The 24,408-nt window shown below is 51.2% G+C and overlaps 1 protein-coding gene across 2 annotated transcripts; it reads left to right on the forward strand.

Moving 5' to 3' along the window:
* The first annotated feature begins 978 nt into the window (after positions 1 to 978).
* SLC41A1 (solute carrier family 41 member 1) lies at positions 979 to 23,363 on the forward strand. 2 transcript variants are annotated; one of them, XM_033092131.1, is made up of 11 exons: positions 979 to 1,071; positions 3,626 to 4,665; positions 12,157 to 12,264; positions 13,378 to 13,449; positions 14,055 to 14,199; positions 14,337 to 14,483; positions 15,100 to 15,247; positions 16,142 to 16,221; positions 17,155 to 17,289; positions 17,586 to 17,734; positions 20,712 to 23,363. In XM_033092131.1, exons 2-11 carry the CDS (start codon positions 4,291 to 4,293, stop codon positions 20,895 to 20,897), a joined length of 1,545 nt encoding a protein of 514 aa, XP_032948022.1. In that variant the 5' UTR covers positions 979 to 1,071; positions 3,626 to 4,290; the 3' UTR covers positions 20,898 to 23,363. The 2 variants fall into 2 exon arrangements, with proteins under 2 accessions (XP_032948022.1, XP_032948020.1); XM_033092129.1 differs by lacking the exon at positions 979 to 1,071 and adding an exon at positions 1,544 to 1,937.
* The last annotated feature ends 1,045 nt before the right edge of the window (positions 23,364 to 24,408 follow it).

Here is a 24,408-nt window from a genome sequence, read left to right on the forward strand (position 1 = left end):
TTAAAAGGGGGCACGAGGACTGCTGAAGGGAGCAAGGCAGGAATTGTCTCCAACCCCTGACTGAAGTCTCCGGGTATGTCAGCCTTAATTCTCTACTAAAGCCTATACCCCCTAATCAAAAATGGATCCTTTGGGGTGAAGCCCAATGTTTCCCAGTACAGCAGCTACTTCTGTCTATAGGCAAAGAGACCCAGTGTTAGAAGCCAAATTTGGGGTTCTAAGACACTGACATTTCTTCTACTAGATCCTATGAGACTGCAAGCCTTTGACGCAAATGTCCCAGCAGCTAAGCTGGAATAACCCTAAATACTGGAGTGGGGGGGTGGAGGCCGAGTTGTATGTGTTTGTTATCCTTGTCCAAAGGAATTACCTGCTTAGGTTGTTGTGTGTTCGTTCTCTCTCTCTCTCTCTCTCTCTCTCTCTCTCTCTCTCTCTCTCTCTCTCTCTCTCTCTCTCTCTCTCTCTCTCTCTCTCTCTCTCTCTCTCTCTCTGGCACACCTCTACTCCAGGGGTCTGGAGTCACACTCCAATGCCCCCCGAGCCACTTTCCGGGAGGAAAAGGGCAGGAAGGAACCACTGGTCACAGGTTCCACTGGCAAGAGGGGAAAACCTAAGGGTGGCGGTTCCTTTGTGGGGGAGGTCACACCTCCTGTACACAAACATCCCAAAGAGAACTGCTACTGAATTTGCGTTAGAGAGGTGGAGATACCCCAGGGAGGAAGTGGCAAAAGGCGAGATGGGAACACCCCTCTTTGATCCCACAAGGTGCGTCAGGGAAAGTTGGATTTCGTTTAGCCGGGGATGGAGACATCTCTCCCCATGCTACCACCAGGATCTGTGGGTCACGGGAAGCCAGGCTCCACTCCGCCCTGACCTCAGGTGGTGCCTGTGGGGCCCCAGGCGTGAGTCTGACCTCTTTCCCTCCCACCCGCCCATCCTCACCCCTTTCAAGGCCGCGACTTTATTAAGGCCGGTTCCGTCGGGACCGAGCCATCTGCTTAGAGGAACGCCGGATCTGGCGGAAGCGCCAAGTGACGAAACAGCCGGAGAGGGGCCGTGACCAAGTACAAGGTAGGGACAGTTCTTTTCGAGTATGGAGCGAGGGGAAAGAGCACAGGATGGCTGCTGGAGCCCGCGGGCTCTACAGGGAGCTATCCCGTTCTTCCCGAAGGCCAGAGGCTCAAGGAAACAACTCAAGATGCCAGAGCAGCCGTGCACAGGCGCACAAGCCTTTCGCGGGCAAGGGAGGCTCCAGGCGCGGCGGGCGGGCCCGAGGGAGATGGCACCGCGCGACGATCATCGGGCAGCGGGAACCCGGGCCGCTGACCGAGGGGCGCTGGGACCCGCGCGATCGTCGCGCCGCGGAACCGCGGGCTCCCCGTTCCCGTCACCCGGCGCACAGTGTTTCCCCGGCGCCCCGCCTCCGGGCACAAAGCGAAGGAAAAGGGCCGAACGAGACGAAGCCCGCCCCCTCCTCCGTCCCCGATTGGCCGCTGCAGTTGTCCATCCAAAATCTATTTTTGATGGGGGGGGTGCCACCCACTCTGCCCCAGATCACGTTTGCCACTAGCAGCCAACCAGTCGAGCCTGACTCCGCGGGCCACAAGCGATTGGGGGCCAGTGAGCTCGGCACCACAGTCCCCCGACCGAGTCGCCCCCGCTCAGGCCCGAGGCGGTTTATCCTGCCCTCCCCGGCCACCTCCCCCTCGTGGAACCAGAGCAGCGGCCTCGCTGTAACGCAGAGGCGAAATGTAGCGAGCCGGGGGTCGCGGCTTGAACGCTCGCCTTTGCTGGGGGTGTGGGGGGGCACGCGAGGGGTCCAGGCGGACTGCCGAGGAAGAGGAGTGATGAGAAGAGGGGGAACCCTGCACCTCCCGAGACCACGGGCCCCTGCTGCCACTCGCCAGGTGCCCCCCTTCCTCCCAAGCGAGAGGCAGGTCAGTCGTGTTGGGTGTGGGGCGGGTGGGTGGCGGAGGGCGGGAGCCCTGGCGCGCAGCGCATTTGCTGAGTCTGAGTTGGGGAGAGGCGGGGGAGGCCACCCAGTTACTTCTCCCCCTCCCTGGGTTTGGGGTTAGTAAAACAGGTCTTTTGTGTCCCCTCCTCAGGGCACCCTGGTTCCGTTTTGTTTGTTTCATCCCAGGGCCTTAGGCCCATCCGAACTCTCTTTACTGGGAGTGGTGTGAGAGACTGGCTTCTATTCCTGCCAGTCGCCTGTCAGGTGAGGTGGCCTGCCTAGAAGACAGGAGGAGGAAAGAGGGTCAACTTTTAGCAGACTCAGAAACTTTCCTGGCACAGGAACAGTAGGACTCTTTCCTGCTCACAGGTTTCCTCCAGGATATCTAGTGAGGGTCTTTGAAAGAACCACAGGACTGGGTTGAAGGAGAGTGGAAAAGGGAGTCCTGGTGACTTGAGTTGATGGAAAGAGAAAACAATCCCCATGGGCCAGTTACTTGAATTTGCCTCACCCTTTCCCAAATTGGTGTTGATTAATTGTGTGTGTTTGGAATACTTAAGGACCTATTCATTTAACCTCTGAAAATTCTCTTTAAAATTGTTTTTTACTTGTAAGAGCTATTCTGGTGAAATGGAAGAGAATGGGATCAAGGCCTGGATTTTCCTTTAGGCAAGAAAAGTGGAGTCATTACAGCCAGGGAGCAAGTGCATTTTGGCTAATGCTGTTTTGTTTTTTGTTTTGCTTTGTTTTATTTTTTATTTTTTTTAGTTGGTGCTTTTGTTTTTTGTTTTTTAAGAATTCCAGTATATCCAAGTCTCGGTAACCCTGGGGAACAGGGCGAACCTAGGGAACTGAAATGTGTGCATAATAACCGGTAGTTTTACCGTCTTTCTCTTCAAACTGAGATAACTCCCTTGTCCTATCTGACAAGCTCACAGGGCCCAGAGCTGGGGGGGCGGGGGGGAGGGTGGCGGATAAAGACAGAAAGACAGAGGCCTGGATCCCAGTCAGCCAGCGTCTGAGCTTTTTGTAACACTGTTGACTTTCAAGGGCAGGAGTGGGTAGGCCTCTGGCTCTTGGCCTTGGTCTGGCAGGCTTGCCCTATTGCCCAGGGAGTCCTCCTATTTTTTTTCTCAGGGGCTAGGGTGCTTGGAGGTCTGGGGACCTTCCCTCAGTGATCATATTATCCCTGTTTATTCACACTCCGTGGCTGTCTTTTGACTGTAAACAATCATATTCTACAGTGGGGTGGCTTTGTGGCGGGAAGTTTGTGACAGAATTTGTAACTGACCCCACTGGGAGACCACACCTAAATAATCCCAGGTTTTTAATGGGCATTCAAGAATAATTCTCCCCCAGACATCCCTGCCCACCCCCGTTGCTGAGAAGACAATACAAGGTCTCCTGCACAGCATCTTCCCCATCCCAGGCTGCTGACCAGTGTGGTGATCCCTGTGGGGCGGTGGGTTGCTGGTTGGGAGGATGACGGGGATAGCACCTGCTGGGCCTCCAGATGTCACAGTACGGGAATGGATAATTTTAGTGGAAAAGGGTGGCAAACAGCAAACTCTTTATGGCTGCCTTGTGCCTGCCTTGATGCCTCCCAGTATGAGTTGTCGTTTGCTATATCATAACATTCCCTTTTTCTTGTCTTCTTCCTTCCCACATAAGGTGTTCCATACAGGTTCTCGTGACTTGAAGGACCAGCAATTTTGGGAGGTACAAGATCTTCCCCAGAAGGAAGGAAATCTCTGGAAGATAAAGGGAAGACGGCAGACATTGCCCTGGGACCAGCAGAGCCCAAGGAGCTGTGCGAAGCTTAAGGAGCGGGGCCAGAGGTGTGGAAAGGAGCCGCAGGTCCAAGGCCAGGCTGCCTTCTAAAAGACTTGCCCTCAAGCTGCTTTTCATGAAAGAAGGGCCACCTCAGAGGGCACCCCAGATTTGGCTGGGTTCTTCCACTCTGGATGCCCTCTGCTCTGAGGAGCCTGTTGCTGAGAACCAAAGAAGATAAGAGGCCAGATAAGTTTCCCCCCAGCCCAGCGTTGGCCGGCGGGAGTCAGGCATCTGCACCCCTAGTGGCTGACTGTGGGGTCTGGTGAGGAGTTGCTGGTTCCCTCCAGCTTGCGGCTTCAGTGCTTGATGGGGCTGCCTGTCAGTAGATCAGTTTTTATAGAGCCTGGTAGGAGCAGAGAGCCGTGGGAAGAGGTCCTACGGCACCCAAGCCTGGGTTCACCCCAAGACTAAGTTCTTTCCTGAGTTAGAAAGGGAGAGAGAAAGCAAAACAAAAAAAAGGAGAAAGAGAGGAAATTTCCCCTTTTCCCTCCTCCCTTCCCGTCATGTCCTCTAAGTCGGAGCCGAAGGACGTCCACCAGCTGAACGGGACTGGCCCTGCTGCCTCACTCTGCTCTTCAGATGGCCCCGGACGAGAGCCCTTGGCTGAGACCTCTGAGTTCCTGGGGCCTGATGGGGCTGGGGTAGATGTGGTGGTGATTGAGTCTCGGGCCAACGCCAAGGGGGTTCGGGAGGAGGACGCCCTGCTGGAGAACGGGAGCCAGAGCAATGAAAGTGACGACATCAGCACAGACCGTGGCCCCGCACCACCCTCCCCGCTCAAGGAGACCTCCTTTTCCATCGGGCTGCAAGTGCTGTTTCCCTTCCTCCTGGCAGGCTTCGGGACTGTGGCTGCGGGAATGGTGCTGGACATCGTGCAGGTAGGACCTGGGTCGGGCAGCTCTTGACCGTGAACCTGGGGCCACCTTTCCTCCTAGGAAACTGACTCTTGGAGCTTTCTCTCCACCTCCCTGTCAGAAGCAGCTGCTGCTTCCTGGAATACTGTTTCCCTTTGAATCATGTCCTCGGTTTCTTCTTGGTCTAGTTACTTTCTACAGAAGCCTCGAGGAAGCCCAGTAGCCCCAGGGACACGGTCAGGGCAATATTGCTTAACAGAAGCAGAATTAGTTCCAGAGTTCAGGCTTGGAAGAGGAGAGATGGAATGGGGTGATTGCCTGCCATCCCTCCTGGGCATTCCTACTGAGCCTGGCTCAGCAGTAGACATTTAGATTGGTCTCCTCTTTAGGCTTTCTTTTCCCTTTACTTGGGGTTTCTAGGATACACATAGTAGAAAGCTCAGTTTCAAGTCTCCCTTCCATCCCCCTGCTGGGCAGGAATTTGTCTGGCTGCCAAGAGGGTCTCAAATTAGTGAGAAGTTTCTTAAAGGCATTTTGTTTTGCTTATCTGCCTGTAACCTTGGCACGATCTCCTTGGGGAATGGAGGTGGGCACATGCTGTCTGATGAATGTTTGGGGCGGAGGAGATTGGGGGCATGATTAGACCTAGAAATGCTAATTATGTGACATAAATGGGGACAAAATGTAACCAGGCCTGAGCAGAACTGTCTTCTTTGCTCCTTAGCTGTCTTCATGAACCTGCCCTTGGCAAAGAGGGCTCTTTTTGAGGCTACTGGGTAGAATTAAGGATAAGAATTGGCAGGTCGTAGAAGATAAGAGCCAAGTATATGCTATGTTAGCATATTGTGGGTTAGGACTTACCCAGAACCTCCAGGTCCAAGAGAGAATGAAAGTCTTTCTAGAGAAAAGTATTTGAAGCACAATAAGGCACGCAGAGCTTTATGAAGATGCCGGATTTATCTAAGTTAATCATTAGCAAGACAACATTAGCAAGTATCAAATTCCTGCTGAGTACTGGGCTCTATCCTCGGTACTTGGAGAAATACAGGAGCCCTTTCAGAGTCCCCCCTCCCCCCCCGTGTGTCCCTGACCATGAAATCTCACAGGGGGTTTGGAGCTCAGCATCTCTTCCTCCATGCCAAGCCAACCCTATAAACCAGGGGTGTCCAAACTGCGGCCCGCGGGCCAACTGCGGCCCATGATCCATTGTTAATTGGCCCACAGCAAATTCCAAAAATATATTTAGTTTACTTAAATAAACCAGGTGAGGCAATACGTACTTCACCTCGAGTGAGTGGCCCGGCTGTTTGTGTACTTTACCGCATATGGCCCTTGGTGAAAAACGTTGAAAACGGTTTGGACACCCCTGCTATAAACAATGCGTGCAGTGATGCAGAGTCCTACTGGCAGGTCTCACCATGCTCATGTCCTAGGGCACTGAGGGTGGTGGGTTTTAGGTGGTTCCTTTGACTTGAGCCCTTCAGGAGAACCCTGCACCTTTGGTAGCTAATGAGGATGTTGTTTTCGTCACACCAAAGTGCCTTGTACTGCCTCCTCTCACCCCTAACCTGTTACCTTGAAGATTGTTTCTCATGCAGGTGAGGAAGCCAGCCTGGAGCTGGGAATGCCGGTGTTGGGTTCCTCCTCTCTCCCATGGCTGCCTCTTCTCCTAGGGCAGCGAGTAGGGGTAATGGGAGGGGGAGAAATGAGACTTAGATAGCAGTTTCTCCACCTCTTCCATCCCTTTCCCATGGCCTTGACTCTTAGAGTTTTTGAGTTCTGGTTTGGTGCCTACAAAGGGGTATAGAACCAGGGTCCGGTGGTGAACTAGGAGAGGGTTGTTTTGTTTTCTGGATAATATAGATATGGGGAGCATTTGCTGGGCTCCTCTGTAGGAACCACAGTCATCTCCATTTTGTAGCTAGGGAACCTATGGCCTAGAGCGATTAAGTAGCTTGTCCCAGGTCATCTGATTTAGAGCCTGTGCCTTTGACCTCTATGGCCTTCACTATGGCCGGGGTCTGCCAGTTAGTTAAAGACTCTGGGTCTGTTCTCTTTAATTCCCCAGAAGAACAGGGTAGACTGAAATCTGGAACAATTGGAGTTATATTCTAAAGTGAGCAAGGACAAAATTCTTAGAGCTCCCCCACCCCCCACCCCCATCCCACACACTCAGAATTTTAGAGCTGGAAAAGGCTTCTGACATCTTGCCCCACCCCCACTGCACCCCACAAGCTTGAGACATTAAGAGATTTAGGTGGAGAACATTTGGATCCTGCCCAACATGCCAACAGAGGGCCAGTATTTGCCTTGGTGTGGCACTTAAGGTCGCCACAAAGCTAGGTCCAGTTGGTATGGATGACAATGGCTGGGCTGTCCTTGTGCCCCGCCCCCCACACCTCCTTGCCGCGGCTGGGCTGGAGCAGGCCCTGCAGATGGCTGCAGTCATATCACAGGAGGGAGTAGATGCAGAAAGACCAGGACATGGGACCACAGGGAGATTTCTTAATCCACATCTAGGGGAGGGAAAGGGGCTGCTGACAATCTCAGATTCAGGAAAAGCAGGATGATTTCTAAGGATTCACACGTGCATTCCCCCTCCACAAGCTAAGTTGGCCTTCACTGGGCAGTCTGGGAGTACATAAGAGCCTGGGGCCATCTGGAGGAGGTGGCTGTAGAATATCCCCGGTGTCTCAGAGCAATTGAGCAGAAGTCCATGTTGGTGCAGGTGTTTTCTTGGCCCAGGACCCCCCATCTTTCCCCTCTACTGCAGAAGACCGTCTCTTCCTGGAAGCCCCATTTCTGTCTCCCCTTACCTGCCCTCCTCGCCACTCGCTGTGTACAGCCAGCTCTACAGTGAGATAAGGGGCTGGCGTACTGGCCAAAAGTAGGAAAAGGATAAATGGACTGCGATCTGCTCCAATTTCTCCACTGTGGCTGAAAGTTACCGCAGCATTAGGGAGGGAAAGCAGGATTGAGCCCTATGTCGGTACTGAAGGGGGTTGGGATATGGGAGCCTGTATGCTGCGGACGCCTTATGTCCCACCCCCTCATTTGGTCCTGGCTGCTACAGGCTGTCTCACTCCCTTTTACTGTCAGCCTTTTGAGGAATAGGGGTGGCAGGAGGTAGTGTGCCGACCTTCATTGGAATTCCCAGCTGTGTTAGGATAGGTGGGACTCCTAAGTCCTTATTTTACTGGACCTCACTGCTCACTTGCTGAGGATCCCAAGGAAAGTAGACCTCTCTCCCCCAAGCACCTCCTCCTCAAGCTTCTGTACCTGTTATGTATATAGGAGCAGATACAAAAATGAAAATGGATGGCAAGCATGGGCTTGGGCAAAAGTGGATTAGGAAAGAGGCATTCTCTCCTGTCTGGCCTGTTCCTGTGGCTGCGGACATTCCTGGGCAGGACACTTAGGGTCTGTCTCACTTGACCAGCCCTTTCTCACACTTTGTACACCTCTCTATATCCTGGCATTGCCCTGGGGCCCTTCTCCTTGGACACCCAGATGATACCTGTGGGGTTGGAGCAGGGCTCAGACAGCTGAAGGCTGGGTTTACTCTAATCTGATCTGAAAGGTCAACTTCAGCCCCACTTCCCAGGTTCTCCCACAGCCTATGATTAGAGCTCATCTCTAGAGATTTCAGTCTTCTTAAATGTCTTGACTCTAACTTCCCAGCTTTGACTTCCTTCCCTATTGCTGCTACCCTCCTGGAGGGGAAGAAGGCTCAGGACAGAACACTCCAAGCAGGCTGGGGTCAGTGTACGAAGCTGGAGGAGGTGAGGGATGGAAGGACAGGGAGGAGGTACTGGCAGAGCACTGAAGTGGGACACTTAGGGTGATTGCTCTGAATTAGGGTCATTTCTGAGTGTGGGGTGGGCAGTCTCATCCCTCACCCCCAGAATAGCAGGGACCAATGAACCCTTCCTTACCTCTGCCAATGACAGAGAAAGAACAGGAAGAGGAGCTGCATTTCTGAGAAGCAGTGAAATGTGTAGATGCCCTGCCCCCACCAAGTGGGGCTGTGCTTCCTGGAACGGCCTTGTTCTATCCCCAGCAGAGTAGGAAGGCGTGGGTGAAGATTTGGCTGACAGCTGGGCTGACGGATTTGCCTTCAGGGGCAGGCACTCCCAGCCAGGATGAACAGGATGGGCCTGAATTAGGCCCAACGAGGAAGGACACACTCTGTCTGCCCCTGTCATATACTACTCACTCCTGACCTCAGGGCCACCGTGTTTCTGGGCTGCTTCCACATTGCCAGCATCTCTTCCCAGAGCCCTGGATGTGTGAGCGGGTCAGAGGCTTCCCCCACCTGAGCTGCATCTTTGAGAGGGCTTTGTGGGTGAAGAAAGTATGTGTGTAGGAATTGGCTGCTCTGACCCAAGTGCCAACTCAGAGCTTCGCTGGGCTGGCATTCAGGCTGTGTTATGTGTGGGTTGGGAAGACTTGCATAAGGGCTGTTATTGTGGCTGTTTGTTCTTCTTGCCTGTATGTCTCTCATGTTAGCGCTACTAAAACCCCACACCTTCTAGGTCCTTGTGTAGTTAAAAGGGGAGGGATTTAGGGATTACTATAGTGACAGCCAGAGAGGTTTAGCTGAGCTTCACACATTGTTTTTTCTTAAACAATCATAAAGACAAACAATATTCCTTAGAAGCAGTTCAGAAACTATTACTTGCATACACTTGGAATAATTCTTTCTGGGCTTGTTCACTCAGCCAGTACATATACACTATATTCGCCTACCTGGAAAACTAAGCTTTTCACAGAGCTGGCAGCTGGGAAACTGGGAGGGGCAGATGGTTAGCGGTGGGGAGGAGACAGGAAGCTGTGCTCAGAGAGGAGCTTTGAAAGCCCACAGTCAGTCACCCCCCTGAAGGGAGGGGAGCAGAGAAGAGTTCTTCCCTCTCTGGAGCAGCTTGTCCAGTGGAGGTGAGGAAGGAGGAGGCAAAGCAGAGTAAGGCTGGGCCTGCAGGGAGCTGGAACCTCAGCCGTGTACACCAGCATCCAAGAGTAATAGTCCCTGAGTCCCTCCAGGGCAGCTGAGGCTCACTGGGGCTGCCTTCTCTCTGAGGGCCCTAGGGTTGAGGAGGGATTCGCATCCTTCCATTTGGAAGGGGCTGGCTCTTCCTATGGGTGCCTGAAAGCTCAGCAACTGTTGTTGGGAGACAAGGGGGCGGGATAGGGGGCTTCTTTTCCATCCTTAGTCTTAAGAGTGGGGCTTCCCTAAACAGTCCTAGGCCCTTCACCTGTGAGGGGCCAGGCCAAAAGCCCAGGTGAGGGTATACTCCAAGCCCTGATGAGATGCACCCTTGCCCAGGGTCCCACCCCAAACATACACACAGAAGGAACTCTGACGAGAAAAGAGAGCTCCTTGTCTTCTAGGACCCCCACAAGGTCCAGCCTCTGCTGGTCTCTATCCCTGGCCCCAGCCACCTCTAATATCCTTGTTCATCTTTTTTTTTTTACTTGTGGTTAAAAGCACATAATGTGAATTTTATCATTTAACCATTTTTGAATATATGCTTCAGTAATGTTAAGTACATTCACGTTGTTATACTACCACCGTCACTATCGATCTCCACAACATGTTCATCTTGCAAAACTGAAACTCCGTCCTTGGTAAACACTAAGTCCCCTTTTCTCCCTCCCCCCAGCACTGGCACAACCATTCTACTTTCTATCTCTAAGAAATGGACTACTTTAGATACCTCATATACGTGGAATCACACAGTATTTGTCTTTTTGTGACAGGTTTATTTCGCTTAGTGTAATGTCCTTAAGGTTCATCCATGTTGTAGCACGTGACATTATATCCTTCCTTTTTAAGGCTGAATAATATTCCATTGTATTTATAACCACATTTTGCTTCTCTATTCATCCATCCATCAATGAGCACTTGGGTGGCTTCCACCTCTTGGCTGTTGTGAATATTGCTGCTGTGAACATGGTATACAAATATCTCTTTGAGACCCTACTTCCAATTTTTGGGATACATACCTAGAAGTGAGATTGCTGGATCATATGATAGATTCTATTTTCAATTTTTTGAGGAACCGACATACTGTTTTCCATAGTGAGTGCACCATTTTATATTCCCACTAACTGCTTGAGTGTTCCAGTTTCTCCACATCCTTGCCAACACTTGTTATTTTCTGGGTTTTTCTCATAGTAGCCATGCTAATGGATGTGAGGGATATCTCACTGCAGGTTTGATTTGCAGCCTTGCTCATCCTTAACTATAGAGTGTCAGTGCTGGAATTGCCTCAAGAGACCATCTGATCTGGCCCCTGGATCGTACATTTTACAGTCAGGATCTTGAGGCCCTTCCCTGTGGTCTCTTGTAGGAGACCTCAGGCTCTCAGTCCGGTGACCTAGCACATCACAGCCCTTTGTGATACCCTAATCAGCCTCTGTACTTCAGCCTGGCCACCTGCCTCCTCTTCCCTCTCCAAACCTGAAGGCTTTCCATTCTTAAAACAAAGGAACAAATATAGGAACCCACATCTCCACCAGTGAGGGAGATTCAATCCCAGCCTTTCTTGCAAGTCTTCAGTCTCAATTGTAACTAAAGTAGCTTTTAAATAGCCAATCCTGGCTCCTACATTTTTCCCTCTCAGCACTAGTGAATGTAGTACTCTCTGAACCTCAGTTTCCTCATTTACAAAATGGGGATAAAAATAGCCCTTACCCCACTGGGTTGTTGAAAGGATGAAATGGAAAATGCACAGAGAGCACTTAGCCTACTTACTAGATGTTCACTGAGGGAACTGGTAGGAGAGTTCTTGGGGCTAGAACCCATGTCTCCTGGCTTCCAGCCCAGTGCTCTTCCTGCGGGGGCTACACTTGCCTCTCCTAGCTGAGAGGTGGGGGCAGGTGTTTGGGGCAAGAGAGTGCAAAGGAGGGATAAGAAGCCTCTTGCAGACCAGCTTTCCGAGGTTTGGGGGCCCCAGTCTTAATTCACAGCCTGTTCAGAAGGAAAATTGCTATGGCTGAGGCCCAAAGCCCTTAGAGATAGAAACCAAACAAACTCTAATCTCCTCAGCCCCGTGGAGCCCAGCTCTCAACAGCTGAGACAACACCTCCCAAGGCTGAGGCCACAGAGAAAATGGACTAAAGGCAAAGGGGTTGGAGATTGCAAATTGATGGGGGATCTCAAAGGAGTTTTGGGGTGTAAGCCACCTGGGGGTGATTCAGCTGTGTGTGGGTCCTCACTATGCTCCTTGCCCTGGCTCCAAAAAGCAGGAAGAGGAAGTAGAGCCAGGCTAGGGTCTCCTGACTAGAAGAGACCCTCTAGGTCTCTCCTGTTCTGAGTGGCAGGAAGGGGGGCAGTGTTGTTTGGCGCACCATGGGCTTGGTTTGATTCCAAGGTTCTTGGAGGAAAGGTGGCTGATGTGGTCAGTCCTGCTGATTCCGTTTCCTCCTCAAGCCCCTGATCCCAGACTATCTGTTTGACTTTGATACCATCCCCTTGGGACACTGAAATTCCTGGGTTCTGTTTTCACCTTGTAGCACTGGGACGTCTTCCAGAAGGTGACGGAGGTCTTCATCCTGGTGCCTGCACTGCTGGGGCTTAAGGGGAACCTGGAAATGACCCTGGCTTCAAGGCTGTCCACCGCAGTGAGTATCCGGGCTGGGCGGAGTGGGGCACACAGAGGAATCCAGGCAGCACAGAGTCAGGCTGGGAGATCACTACTGCCTTTCTCAACTGCCCAGGCCTGGAGTGTGGGGCTGGGGTGGGAAGGTGTAAGGAGATCCCGGTCCGGGTGTCCTACTCCTGGCAGGGGCTCCCTGCCCTGAGTGGTTCCCAGGCTCAGTTTCTGGATGTCCCAGCCGTCCCTGGACTCTTGCCCCACCTCCTGCTTCGCAACCCGCCTCGTGACTGTTTGTGCAGCTTTGACAGGCAAGCATCACGCTGGTCCTTCCACCTGCACAGATGGGGGCCTTGTCTGATCTCCAGCCCTACTCTGCAGCTGGGCCGGAGCAGAGCCAGGCCTTCCCAGCCCCCCTCCCATCCCATTCCCTTTCCCCCATGGCTCTTCTTTAAATGAATAGACAGGGAGGGGTGCTCATCACTCCCACCTCCCACAACCCCTTAGATCAGCCATGATGGTTCAGAGGCTGAATCAGACACAGGGCCATGGGATGGGAGGCAGGAGGCAATAAAACTGAGGCGGCCAGGAGAGCCAGGTGGCACGGATATCCCTCCACGGCCACAAGTCTGGAGAAGGCACCAAAGATAAGCGGCAGCCAGCCTAGCCTGCCCCAACTTGCCCCACTCCTGGCCACCTCCTGTGCCACCTCACTCCTTCCTAAACACTCTTGCAGCCTCAATCTTACACTAGCAGCTGACCTTTCCTTCTCTAGGACAGCAAGCTGGCTTCAGAGACAGGGATCCATCGGTTCGTTCTAGCCCGTGCAGGAATGGGCTGCCCCGGTGAGCAGGGCAGAGGATGGAATCTGCCTCTGCTTAGCGGCTATTCTGAGAGGAGGAGAGAAGAGGCTTCCTCGGGAGTCCCCTTCCTGCCGCCACCCAGCTGCAGGAGCGCAAGGCTCTTTAGCTCCTCCCTCTCATTCTAGGCCCCCATCCTTCTTCAGTTTCCATGGGGGTCATGTCCTGGTCCCAGTGTCTTAGGCTACATGTATTGCCTCCTGATCAAGGCAGGGTTCTAATGGATGGAGCTGCAGGCCTTTTCCAGCCTGGAGCTCCAGCTCCCGTCCTCCCTTTCCCAGGCCAACATCGGGCACATGGACACACCCACGGAGCTCTGGCGGATGATCACTGGGAACATGGCCCTCATCCAGGTAAGAGATCAGGGACCAGAGAGGTTGTGTTGAGCATCCTCCTTGGTCAGGAATCTGAAAGGCTTAGGTCAGCCCCAGCTGGCTCCTGAGTGAAGCTCCAGCATCCTGCTGAGCTGGCTTCTCCCAGGTTTCCCAGGAAAACAGCCAGGATGGGGAGGACCCCAGTATCTCAATGTCAGTTCTCGGCTCCCAGTGCTGTGGGGGGCTTGTGTCCCCACAGATCAGATTAGGAGTGCTGAAACGTCCTTGACCCCCGTTGTCCCACGTCTCAGAGGTACCGCACTGGCGTCTTCCCCCTTGAGGCCCAGGCCTTGTCTCTAGACTGAAGTCTCAGGCACTGTTGAACTTCACCCCAACCCCCAGAGGCGCACATTCAGCCAGTAACATGTCCTGGGCCCCTGCAGCGTGCACTGCCCAGTTCTAGTGTCTGGTGTGAAACTAAATAAATAAAGACATCATTCCTGCTTGGGAGGACTGGACAGTGCCGCTCAGCCTGCCTCCTGGGGCTGCCGGAGGCCAGGAAGAGGTCTGGCCAAGTGCTCAGTGGCCTCAGCTAAGAAGCTCTCTGATCCCGGGGCTCTCCGAATTACCACTTCCCTCCTCAGGTGCAGGCCACAGTGGTGGGCTTCCTGGCATCCATCGCAGCTGTCATCTTTGGCTGGATCCCCGACGGGCACTTCAGTATCCCACATGCCTTCCTGCTCTGTGCCAGCAGCGTGGCCACAGCCTTCATTGCCTCCCTAGTACTGGGTAAGGAAGAGAAGCGAGGGGCAGGGAGTAGAGAGGGCTGCCCCAGAGGTGTCAACTGGACCTGGCACTGCAGTCTCTTTTGTTTCTACACCTTTATCTCTTCTTACCCTTCCTGGCCTCTCCCCCTTTCTCCCCAGGTATGATTATGATTGGGGTCATCATTGGCTCTCGTAAGATTGGAATCAACCCAGACAATGTGGCCACTCCCATTGCTGCCAGCCTGGGCGACCTCATCACCTTGGCACTGCTCTCAGGCATCAGCTGGGGACTCTACCTGGAGCTGGGTGAGGTTGAAGCAACCGAGGTTGTGACCCGGGTGGACTCCTAGGTGGGATGGGGAGAGATGGTAGTGGGTTTGCAAATGTGTGAGCATTTCTTCTGTGTTCTTTATTTGTTGGAATAAAGTTGTAATAACTCCTCACCTTAGAGAGATGAGGCTAACTGCTTATCTCAAATTCATGAGGCAGCAGGGGCAGGGAAGAAAGTATCTGGGAAATATATTCCTGCTGGGTCCTGTGGATTCTTGCTTCCCTTGGAGGGGTAGGCTGGAAGGGGTAAAGGAAAGAAACTAAAGACTAGAATCTGTTTGCAAAATGAAGCGGTGGAGGGGAAATAGTGATTTCTTAGAATCAAAGCAAGAACCCTAGAATCTGGTCTCTGCTACAAATGAGTCCAAAAAGCCAGGGGAGCTTTCAACCTTGGTTTCCTCATCTACAAAATGGAAAAGACTGGCCCCGCCTACCTCCTGGGCTTACAGTGAGGATCAGATGAGGTAATACATTTACAGGCATGTATTGCGGCATTGCTGTTGATCTACTAGGATATTGACAGGCTGAGCCAGGGGGAGGCTTGCAGCAGGGAGCCACGTACTCACCTTCCTCTGATCTCTGCTGCTCTCAGATGACTGGCAGTACATCTACCCGCTGGTGTGTGCCTTCTTCGTGGCCCTGCTGCCTGTCTGGGTGGTGCTGGCTCGACGGAGCCCAGCCACAAGGGAGGTGTTGTACTCGGGCTGGGAGCCTGTCATCATTGCCATGGCCATCAGCAGGTAGGCTTCGGCCCTGGGTACACGCCCCACCCTCCTCCACCTTGCCACAGACTGCCTTTTAGGCCCTGGAGAGATGGAGCAGGGCGCAGACCCGAGGAATGCCTTCAGTAGTGTATCAGTCACATGTCCTGTTGCAAGTGACAGAAATAATCTGAAATGGGTTTCATTGAAAAGCAGAATGCCTAGGGAACTAAAAGGGCAGCTGGATTCAGGAGTAGAAATGATATCATCAGGACCCCACTATTCTCCATCTCTCAGTTCTGCTTTTCCCTGTGCTGGCCTGCGGTTCCAGGTTTATACTTTTCTTACTCTTACTAATTCCACTGGGAAGAGAGAGATTCTCTCAACAGTTTCACAAAGTCCCATTATAGAATTTTATTGGCTCTCCTTCAGTCACATGATTATCCTGGAACCAATCACTGTGGCCTTGGGGATATAATGGTCTTGTTCGGATGGGTCTGGGGCCTACCCATCATTGAAGCAATGTCACATGAATGTGACACATGAATGTCACAGTGTCTGAGTTTGAGAAAGGTGGTTGGTTCCTTGAGGAAGAGCTCAGCACTGTTACCAGAAGGATAAATAAATACTGAGCAGGCAAAACCGCAGGTTGCCCTGTGGGCAACTCCTGTAGCCAACTTGGGAGGTGGGTACTGGAGGCGGCTGTGACCCAGCACCAGCAGCTTGATGGGGGTGAGGTGGGGGGCACTGTGCCAGTTTGGATGTTATAAGCAGCAGCTGGTTCTGGCAAATGGTGGTGAAGACTGGACTATGAGGGACTCCTGGGAGCCACCTTGCTTCCCGTCCTCCCCAAGGCCAGATGGGCCTGTGCCTCTCATCTGGAACAGAACCCTTCAGTGGTCTCTATGTTGTTTTGTCTTTGTGTTTACATAGTGTGGGAGGCCTCATCTTGGACAAGACTGTCTCAGACCCCAACTTTGCAGGGATGGCTGTCTTCACACCTGTGATTAATGGTGAGGTCTTGGCCTCAGCTGCCAGGGGGAAAGGAGAGGGCAGGAGAAGAGGATTTGGGGAGCTGTGTATCAGTCAGGGTTACAGCAGGCAAGAAAATCTAGCTCAGTTAGTTCAAGACTAATAAAGGGCTGCTCCCAGAGGTGGAGCAGGACAGAAGGACCAACAAGAGATGTTGAGGCACCCAGAGATAGGAAGCCCTAGTCCTAAAGTGTCAAGGGGTGGAAATAGTGTTAGGGGAGTGCAGAGAGAACCCTCCTCTACCTCTCTGGGGTAAGCTACTGCCATAACGCAGAGAGGGGTCTGGAAGGAAATACCCATCTTCTCACCCTCTCTGATTGCCTTCTGGTGCCTCCTGTTGAACAAACCTAGTAAGAAGCAGCCAGCACAGGGGGTTGGGTGACAGTCTGTAGAAGTCAGTCTCGCAGGGCTCAGAGCAAGACCGAGGAGAGCAGGGAATAGGTTGGGGTGGGATGGCAACAGTAACAAGCATAGTTCCTGGGTGAGGAAGCAGACACCAGAGTGCAGGGCTCAAACCTGACACTTGACATTGATTCCTGGCCCCAGTACATAAGCGTTGGGTGCCTGGGTCTGCTCAGACCTTTGGAGAGGGCCTGAGGTAAGGCATGGCCTCGTCCTCTCCACTGTGTGCAACAGCAAGTGCACACACTGCAGAGGTAGAGAATCAGGCTCCAGGGACACAGATCTGCCTATGTCCCTTCCTGCACTCTGAGCCACACCAGAGGCTTGGGACTGCCACACCTCCTTAGTGGGGAGGATGGGAGGAGCCTGGAAGACTCCCTTCGCTAGAATGGGAGGGAGGTGTTTTTGTCTTTCTTCTTAATGTCTCACTCTTCTCCTGGGAACTGGTGAATGGCTCATGCCCTCCCCACTCATCCATCCCCCCATGTCTAAGGTCTTGTGTGTCTCTGCAGGTGTTGGGGGCAATCTGGTGGCAGTGCAGGCCAGCCGCATCTCCACCTTCCTGCACATGAATGGAATGCCGGGGGAGAACTCTGAGCAAGCCCCGCGCCGCTGCCCCAGTCCGTGTACCACCTTCTTCAGTCCTGGTAATGGCAGAATCCCAGCCTCCTACATCCCTTCCAGCCTTGGAGGGAGGGGCCATCAGTGAACTTTGCTTAAAAAACAGCTGGGCCCAGATACACAGATTCTCCTTCTCTGCTGGGCTGCACTAGTTGTTGTGGATGGCAGAGCCCCTGGGGGCTAGGACCATGGGATGAAGAGGGAGAGGCAGTCAGCTGTGGGCTGCCCTGGAGGGTAGCGTGGAGTCTCCTGACTTTGAAAGGCCTCTGGGGCCACATTTCCTCCTCTCCTCCCCCTCACGCCATCTCTTCCCTGGTCCCAGATGTGAATTCTCGCTCAGCCCGGGTCCTCTTCCTCCTCGTGGTTCCAGGACACCTAGTGTTCCTCTACACCATCAGCTGTATGCAGGGCGGGCACACCACACTCACACTCATCTTCATTGTCTTCTACATGACCGCTGCACTGCTCCAGGTACGCACAGGCAGAGACACGGGTGGGGGACGGGGCAGGGCTGTCTTGCAGGGATGGGAGGGGAGGCCCAGGCTGGGCCCATCAGACATTCTCCACCTCTGTCTCTGGGACTGGACAGGTGCTCAGGAGAACAGGCTGTAGTTCCAGCACAGTCACTAACATACTGTGTGACTTTGACCTAATAATTTTATCTCTGAGCCCAGTGATTCATTTGTAAGTTGAAAGGAGGTGGTGGTTTTCAGCAGGTGGTTATGGGGTGCTGAGCAAGTAGGCTTTGGCCATAGAACTCTACTTGGCTCTGTTTTGCATGCTGGGCTGTCTTAGGAGATTTCATATGAATAAAGGATTTCACAGCTTGGAAAATGTCAAAACCACTAAAGTAGGTAATCTGTAGGATGCTGTCCAGCCTTGCCATTCTGTAATCCTATGACACTCTCCCTTGTATTAATTACATTTTTTCAACTTTTTATTTTGAAATAATTATATATTTACAGGAAATTGCCCCAAAAACTGTACAGAGAGATCCCATGTGCTGTCAACTCAGTTTCCCCCAGTGGTAATCGCTTGCATAGCTGTAGTACAGTGTCAAAACCAAGAAATCAGCACTGATGCAATCCACGGAGCTCATTCAGATTGCATCAGTTTTAAATGCACTCGTGTGTGTGTGTGTGTGTGTGTGTGTGTAATTTTGTGCAGTTTTATCACGTGTAGATTCACCACAGTCAAGACATGTAACTGTTCCATCGCCACAAGGCTCCCTCATGCTACCCCTTTATAGCCATGCTCACCCTTATTAGTACATTTTTAATTTTTATAGATTTGGTTTTTGAACATTCACGTAGCTCAAAAATTTGAAAGGTTCATAGTGAAACTTCAGTGAAAAGTCTTCTTTTCTGCTCTCTCCAGCCATCCATTTGTCTTCCTTATAGGCCATTGGTGTTATCTATTTCTTATATATCCTCCAAGCTATTTCATATTTATACAAGCAAACATATATTTTTCTTATTTTCCTCCTTTATTTACACACAGGTAACATACTATATACACTGTCCATGCCCTGTTTATTTCACATAATTTGTCTCAGAGATCATTGCACATTAATATGTAAAGAAGAGGGCACCCTGATTTTTTTATGGCTGCATTCTATACTATTGCAGAGATGTACCCTGATTTTATTTAACCAGACCTTACTGGTAATCACTTATCTCTCCATCCCCTCACCCCTACCTTGAGAAAGGTTGTGTGTTGGGACACCTTGGCAAAGGCCGGGCTGAGAATCAACCATGTGCTGTTTCCCGCAGCAGTTACCCAGGTCACCACATTCCCTTGCAAGTGGGGGTTAAGTGCGCTTGGTGGAAAGGGGAGGGTCTGTGGCTGGAGATTAGCCCTTGGCCTACCGTGGGAAAGAGAAGCCTTGGCTCCATTACCCGTGACAAACACGCTGAGGGACACTCTCACTTCTGCTCTCTTCTCTAGGCCTGTGGAGGGCCAGAGCCTGGCACTTATCCCCTGTAAAGGTTCTTTCTGATCCTTTGCTCCCTCCTCTCAGCCATGTATCCCAGAGCCTGCCCAGGAGGCTGGAATGTGGGGACAGCTGCTGTTATTCCCTTCCTGGTACATGGCCTGAAGCCCTCCTAGCTACACTCTTTATTTCAGACTCTTCTAAAGATGCTAGAAAGGGTGTGAAGTTATGGGGAAGGAGGGGCTGGCCCTCACCCAGGGTCAGGGCCAAGGCCACGTGACTACAAGGCAGCTGTGTGGAGGGCATTGGGGAATGTGAATGGTGCTAGAACTAGAATCTCTGGCTCCTTGGAGAGAAGACAGAAGAACAACCAAGTTTGCCTAAAAATAGGTATAAGTTCTGGCTTCTGGATCCCCCAAGAGTGTCTGGTTCCTGCATCTGAGCCCCATAGGGCAGAATTTACATACCACAGTATTTTGCAAAGTACAGTCAAGAGTAAAACCTCCCAAATGACTGTGTTGGAGCTTTACGGTCAGAAACCATTTCATTCTCACACAAATGCAGTCATTTAGGGAGACCAAATATCAGGGGTGGTGCATAGCATATAGAAGATGCAGGCCTGCCCACTCCCCCACAGTATCTAGGTCAAGTGCATTTCCATCTTAGAAGTGCACATTAATTTTGTTAAAATGCAGATTCTGATTTAGGAGATACTAGGTAGGGCCTGAGACTCTGCATTTCTAACAAGCTCTCAGCTGCTGTTGATGCTACTGGTCCTGGACCCACTATCAAGATTCTAACCTGGATCGTTCTTAATTGTCTGTAGTAGTGGAAGGAAACAAGGGCACAGATAAATCAAAGCAGCAGATAATCCACAATGTCTTTTGAATTGCTGTGCACTGTGTGCTTTCTATTGACCAGACTTGTTGGTAATTGTATTGTGCTAGGACTAACATGAAAACACACTTGCATTCTTTGAGCCCACAACAGCAGAATGGAAAGGGTCAGGAGGAAGCCAGCTTGGGATAATCAGCTGTTACTCAGACAACTGCCGGCAGCAGCCTGAAACACTGTCCTTATTCCACTCTGCTCCGAAGAGAAATCTCTCTGCAAAGCCAACTCCAACCTCAGCCCCCTGCCAGGCTCCTGGAGAAGCCAAACATGGCAGGAATTGAAGTGACCTGAGAATAGAGTGACCTAGAATTAGAGGCAAGAGGGCTGAATTCCTACAACATGTAGGAGTTCCGTTAGGAAGCCCCTCATTTATTAAATTGGGCGCAGAGTGTAACAATGTGTGTGACCGGGAAGTACAGCATCTTCCTTTCCAAAGGGCTCACATTCTGCCTGTCCTCTGCTCTAGGTGGTAATTATGGGGTGGAGGAACACAGGTCACCATGTGGAAAGATGAGCTGTCCCAGCCAAGCCTTGTGATGCAATGAATGAGTTGGATCTTGTGGCCTCTGGCTCCCCCTGGAGAGAGGGATGGCTACCTACTGAGCCCTTCTGTGTCTCCAGGTGCTGATTCTCCTGTACATCGCAGACTGGATGGTGCACTGGATGTGGGGCCGGGGCCTGGACCCTGACAACTTCTCCATCCCGTACTTGACAGCGCTGGGGGACCTGCTTGGCACTGGGCTCCTAGCACTCAGCTTCCATGTCCTCTGGCTCATTGGGGACCGAGACACGGATGTCGGGGACTAGCCTGGTCACTCAATCTTCTCCCCACCCCTCTGCACTTTCTCTTTGAATTTTTTCTTTTGTTCCTCTTCCCCCAGTCCATTCCACACTCCCACATCTTTCTAGGACTTCACTTTGATACCGAATTCTCATTATTTTCAATGGGAATTTTTATACGTTGAGCCAAGTATGTATAGCAAGAATTCAGGCAGAATAGATGGATTGACTGAGACAAGCAGTACAACTAGATTTTTGAGACAATCACCAAGTGCAATTTCATGGTGGGTGCCTCCAGGTGAGGTGGATTGGGGCAGGAGTTTCCGTCTGGGATCTGGGGACATCTTTAGCCAACTTAGTCTTGGCCCTAATGAGAAACCCTTTGTGAGTGGGCTCTGGTGTTTTTGTTTTCTTTTTTTCTTTTTGGTTGAACAGAGGGATAAATATCTCTCTCTCTCTCTCTCTCTCTCTCTCTCTCTCTCTCTCCTCTCTCTCCTCTCTCTCTCTCTCTCTCTCTCTCTGTCTCTCTCTCATACACACACACACGCACACACACGCACACTCTTTCTAGAAATGGACCAACTTCAAAGCACTAGGCAGGAGACAGCTGCTCTTGGCCCCATATAATCCTAGCCCTGTTTTCTGCCCTCTGGACCTAGGCCCTTCTGCTCTCAAAAACAGTAGAGTGGATTGACTGTTTGAATTGTGTACATGCCCCTTACCCGATTGCCTGGTAAGCACCACCCACCCCTCCCATCGATCTGTTTTCAAACTGATTGTCACAGTCGGGAAGAAATGAGCAGTGGCCTGTTTTCCTTGCTGACCCACGTCCACCCATAGGTTTACCAAGATCTACATCCTCCCTGGGCCCAGAGGACCTATTCTTTATCTCTGTTCAACCTGCATCTCTAATTGTCTCTAAGCACTATCTTCCCCAGAGCTTGCCAGGTCGGGTTCCGAGATTAGGAACGGGAATGGGTATGTGGAAAATGGTTGGGAGGTTGAGGACAACCAGGGGGTTTTCACTACTGCTGTTTCTCCTGAGGACACACTCACGTGGTCACCTGAGACCGTCACTTCCTAAAATCACTCTGTCATGCCATGGAGGCCAGTTGTCCTTTCTGTTGGCTTCTGCCTACATTCATCATTCATTCACTTAACAAATACACAGCCTCCCCAAGAGGAGCGTTTCTGCAGGCATGGTCTGAAACATTCATTGAGCAATATTTATCGAGTGCCTACTATGTATTACGTACTGTGCCAGGCTAGCCGGTAGTAAGGGAAACACAGCTCTAACCTCATCTCGTTCCCCAGATAAAGGCTATATGCTCCTTTCAATCTGGCAGAGAGTCTCCTCGCTGTAAGTATTTGCATTTATATCAACCAGGCCAAGTTTTGCCTCTGGATCTCCCTCTCAAGACCCCACTTCTGTATAATGCCAACCACAGCTAGAGCCCCCAGCTCCATGGCGCAACCAGTGTTCATTTCCCTAAATGACCCTTCCTCACCTTCCCAACCCTCCACCTCCTCACCAGCCACGCAAAGGAGGATTCAGAACTAGTAGACTGGACATCAACCAGCTGCCTCTGTTTTTCTCTGCCTAGCACAAGATTGAGAGAACACTGGAGTCTCTGTATCTTACCCACATGTTATTCCAAACAGATCTGTCCACACTCACACATATACAAATACGGGCATTTGAATGCAAGTTTTTCCTAGCCTCTATCCACAGACTCCCCAGAAACCCTCCCCTCTGTCACCTAAAGGGCACACCTCTAGGGAAGGCCAGGGAATGATCTTGTCTCTGACAAACACCATGCCTCATCCCAAGAACTTGCCCCATACCTCCAACTCTCTTCTCTCTCCCTCCATTTCCACCCAGACCATCTTCTGGAGTCTAGAACCTTAGAATTGAAAGGAATTGTAGAGGTTTATCTAGTTGGAGTTGTGTCCAACAGAGTTCATTAACACCAGCCTGGGCTTGTTTCTGCTCCTCTCTCAGGCTTTCTTTCATCTTTTTCTCCATCTCCAAACATATTTGCACACACTCTTCTTGTACAGGCACTAAAACCAACTCCTCTGCCCCAGAGGCCGTGCCCTGTGATCCCCAGTTACCCCGTCCAGTCACTTACCCCTTCCTAATCTCTGGAGTTTGACCAGGCTGCCCTGGGAGACTTGGGAGCACCCTCCTTTGCCAAAAGAGCAGGAAGGTCGGCGTGCCCTCAGCCCTGAGTGTGTAAGCAGAGGGAGGACTGTGGGGCGAGACGGGAAGAAAATGAAGTTGACTTTCATGGAAGATTCTTTTCCCCTGATTGCACAAACTGCATGTACTTTTGGCCTGGCTGCAAGGAGCGACATTGGTTTACTCTTGTATCCTTAAAAAGTTACAAAAATGTGTCTTAAGAGAATTATTTATAGTTACTATAACTGAATTGACAAATGTCAACATAACTGATAAATTATATTTGGTAAAATAAAAAGGACGTTTATTTAGGTGGTTGGTGGTTCCTGTGTCTCATCAAAAAAGCAGCATCAGCTGCTTTTGGGTCCCTCTCTAGTCCCACCCCCTCCTTACTCAGACGTGGAAAGGGGCCAAAGTATGACAAGAAATGAAACATCTCAAATACAGAGATGTGTGATAGAAAACACACATCAGTCATTTTTTGAGGAACAATCAGTGGTGCTGTGGTAAATCTTCCAGAAGCCAGCACAGTGTCCTTGCTCTTCACTCACTGACAGCCTTGGTTGGGGTATTGTGCCAGGGGGTTCCTTCCCTGCAGAGGCTGACAGTCTGATTGGGTCAAAATAATAGCTGTTATTTGTTGAGTACTTACTACATGTCTTCACTGTGCTCAACCCTGTAAGCCCTTAGAAATTTACAATGGAGTGCAAATGTTTTGGAGTCAGGCCTGGGTTCAAATCCCAGCTCTTCTACTTGTGTTTGTGTGGCTTTGGGCAGGTTATTGACCCTCTCTGAGCTTCATTTTCCTCATCTGTATTGAAACCTATTTCCTAGGATTGTTAGGAGATTTTAGTGAGATCATGTACATAAAGCACTAAGCACTGTGACTAGCACATGCTAAACCCAAAAATACTAGCCAATATTAAAGTGAGGGGGAAGAAGGCAATGTCAGCACACTGACCATAGGTGTACATCGAGGGTGGCTGTGGGTTTTGAGGGTCAGGGAAGTCTTGGAGGAAGCCTGGAAGAACAGGTGTTAGCAGAAAGTGGGAGGAGAAAGAGCCATCCTGCAGGGGGAACAAGCTAAGCAGGGAAGCGAGTCCGGTGCTTTTGGGAACTACATATAGTTCCATATGACTGGAGTTTTGAGGGCAGAGAGTGACAACATGCAGCCCCACCCAGATCTGTCTGACTCCAAAGCCCATGCTGGGAACCACTGCAAAGTAGGACATGTTCCCCACAGGACGCATGACAGTATTATATAGTATATACTGAATACTGGGCATTAGCCATCTCAGTAATCAGCCTTTTTTTCTCAGCTTTATTAAGGTATAATTGACAAAATTGTAAGATACT

The sequence above is a fragment of the Rhinolophus ferrumequinum genome, chromosome 22 (assembly GCF_004115265.2).
Source record: "Rhinolophus ferrumequinum isolate MPI-CBG mRhiFer1 chromosome 22, mRhiFer1_v1.p, whole genome shotgun sequence".
NCBI lineage: Eukaryota > Metazoa > Chordata > Mammalia > Chiroptera > Rhinolophidae > Rhinolophus > Rhinolophus ferrumequinum.

What these genes read in the sequence shown, in the direction of transcription:
- SLC41A1 (XM_033092131.1), top strand. Translation starts at nt 4,291, where the DNA reads ATGTCCTCTAAGTCGGAGCCGAAGGACGTCCACCAGCTGAACGGGACT. An exon ending in GGGACTCTACCTGGAGCTGG is followed by an intron (nt 14,484 to 15,099) that starts GTGAGGTTGAAG and finishes TGCTGCTCTCAG; the next exon opens with ATGACTGGCAGTACATCTAC. An exon ending in ATTGCCATGGCCATCAGCAG is followed by an intron (nt 15,248 to 16,141) that starts GTAGGCTTCGGC and finishes GTGTTTACATAG; the next exon opens with TGTGGGAGGCCTCATCTTGG.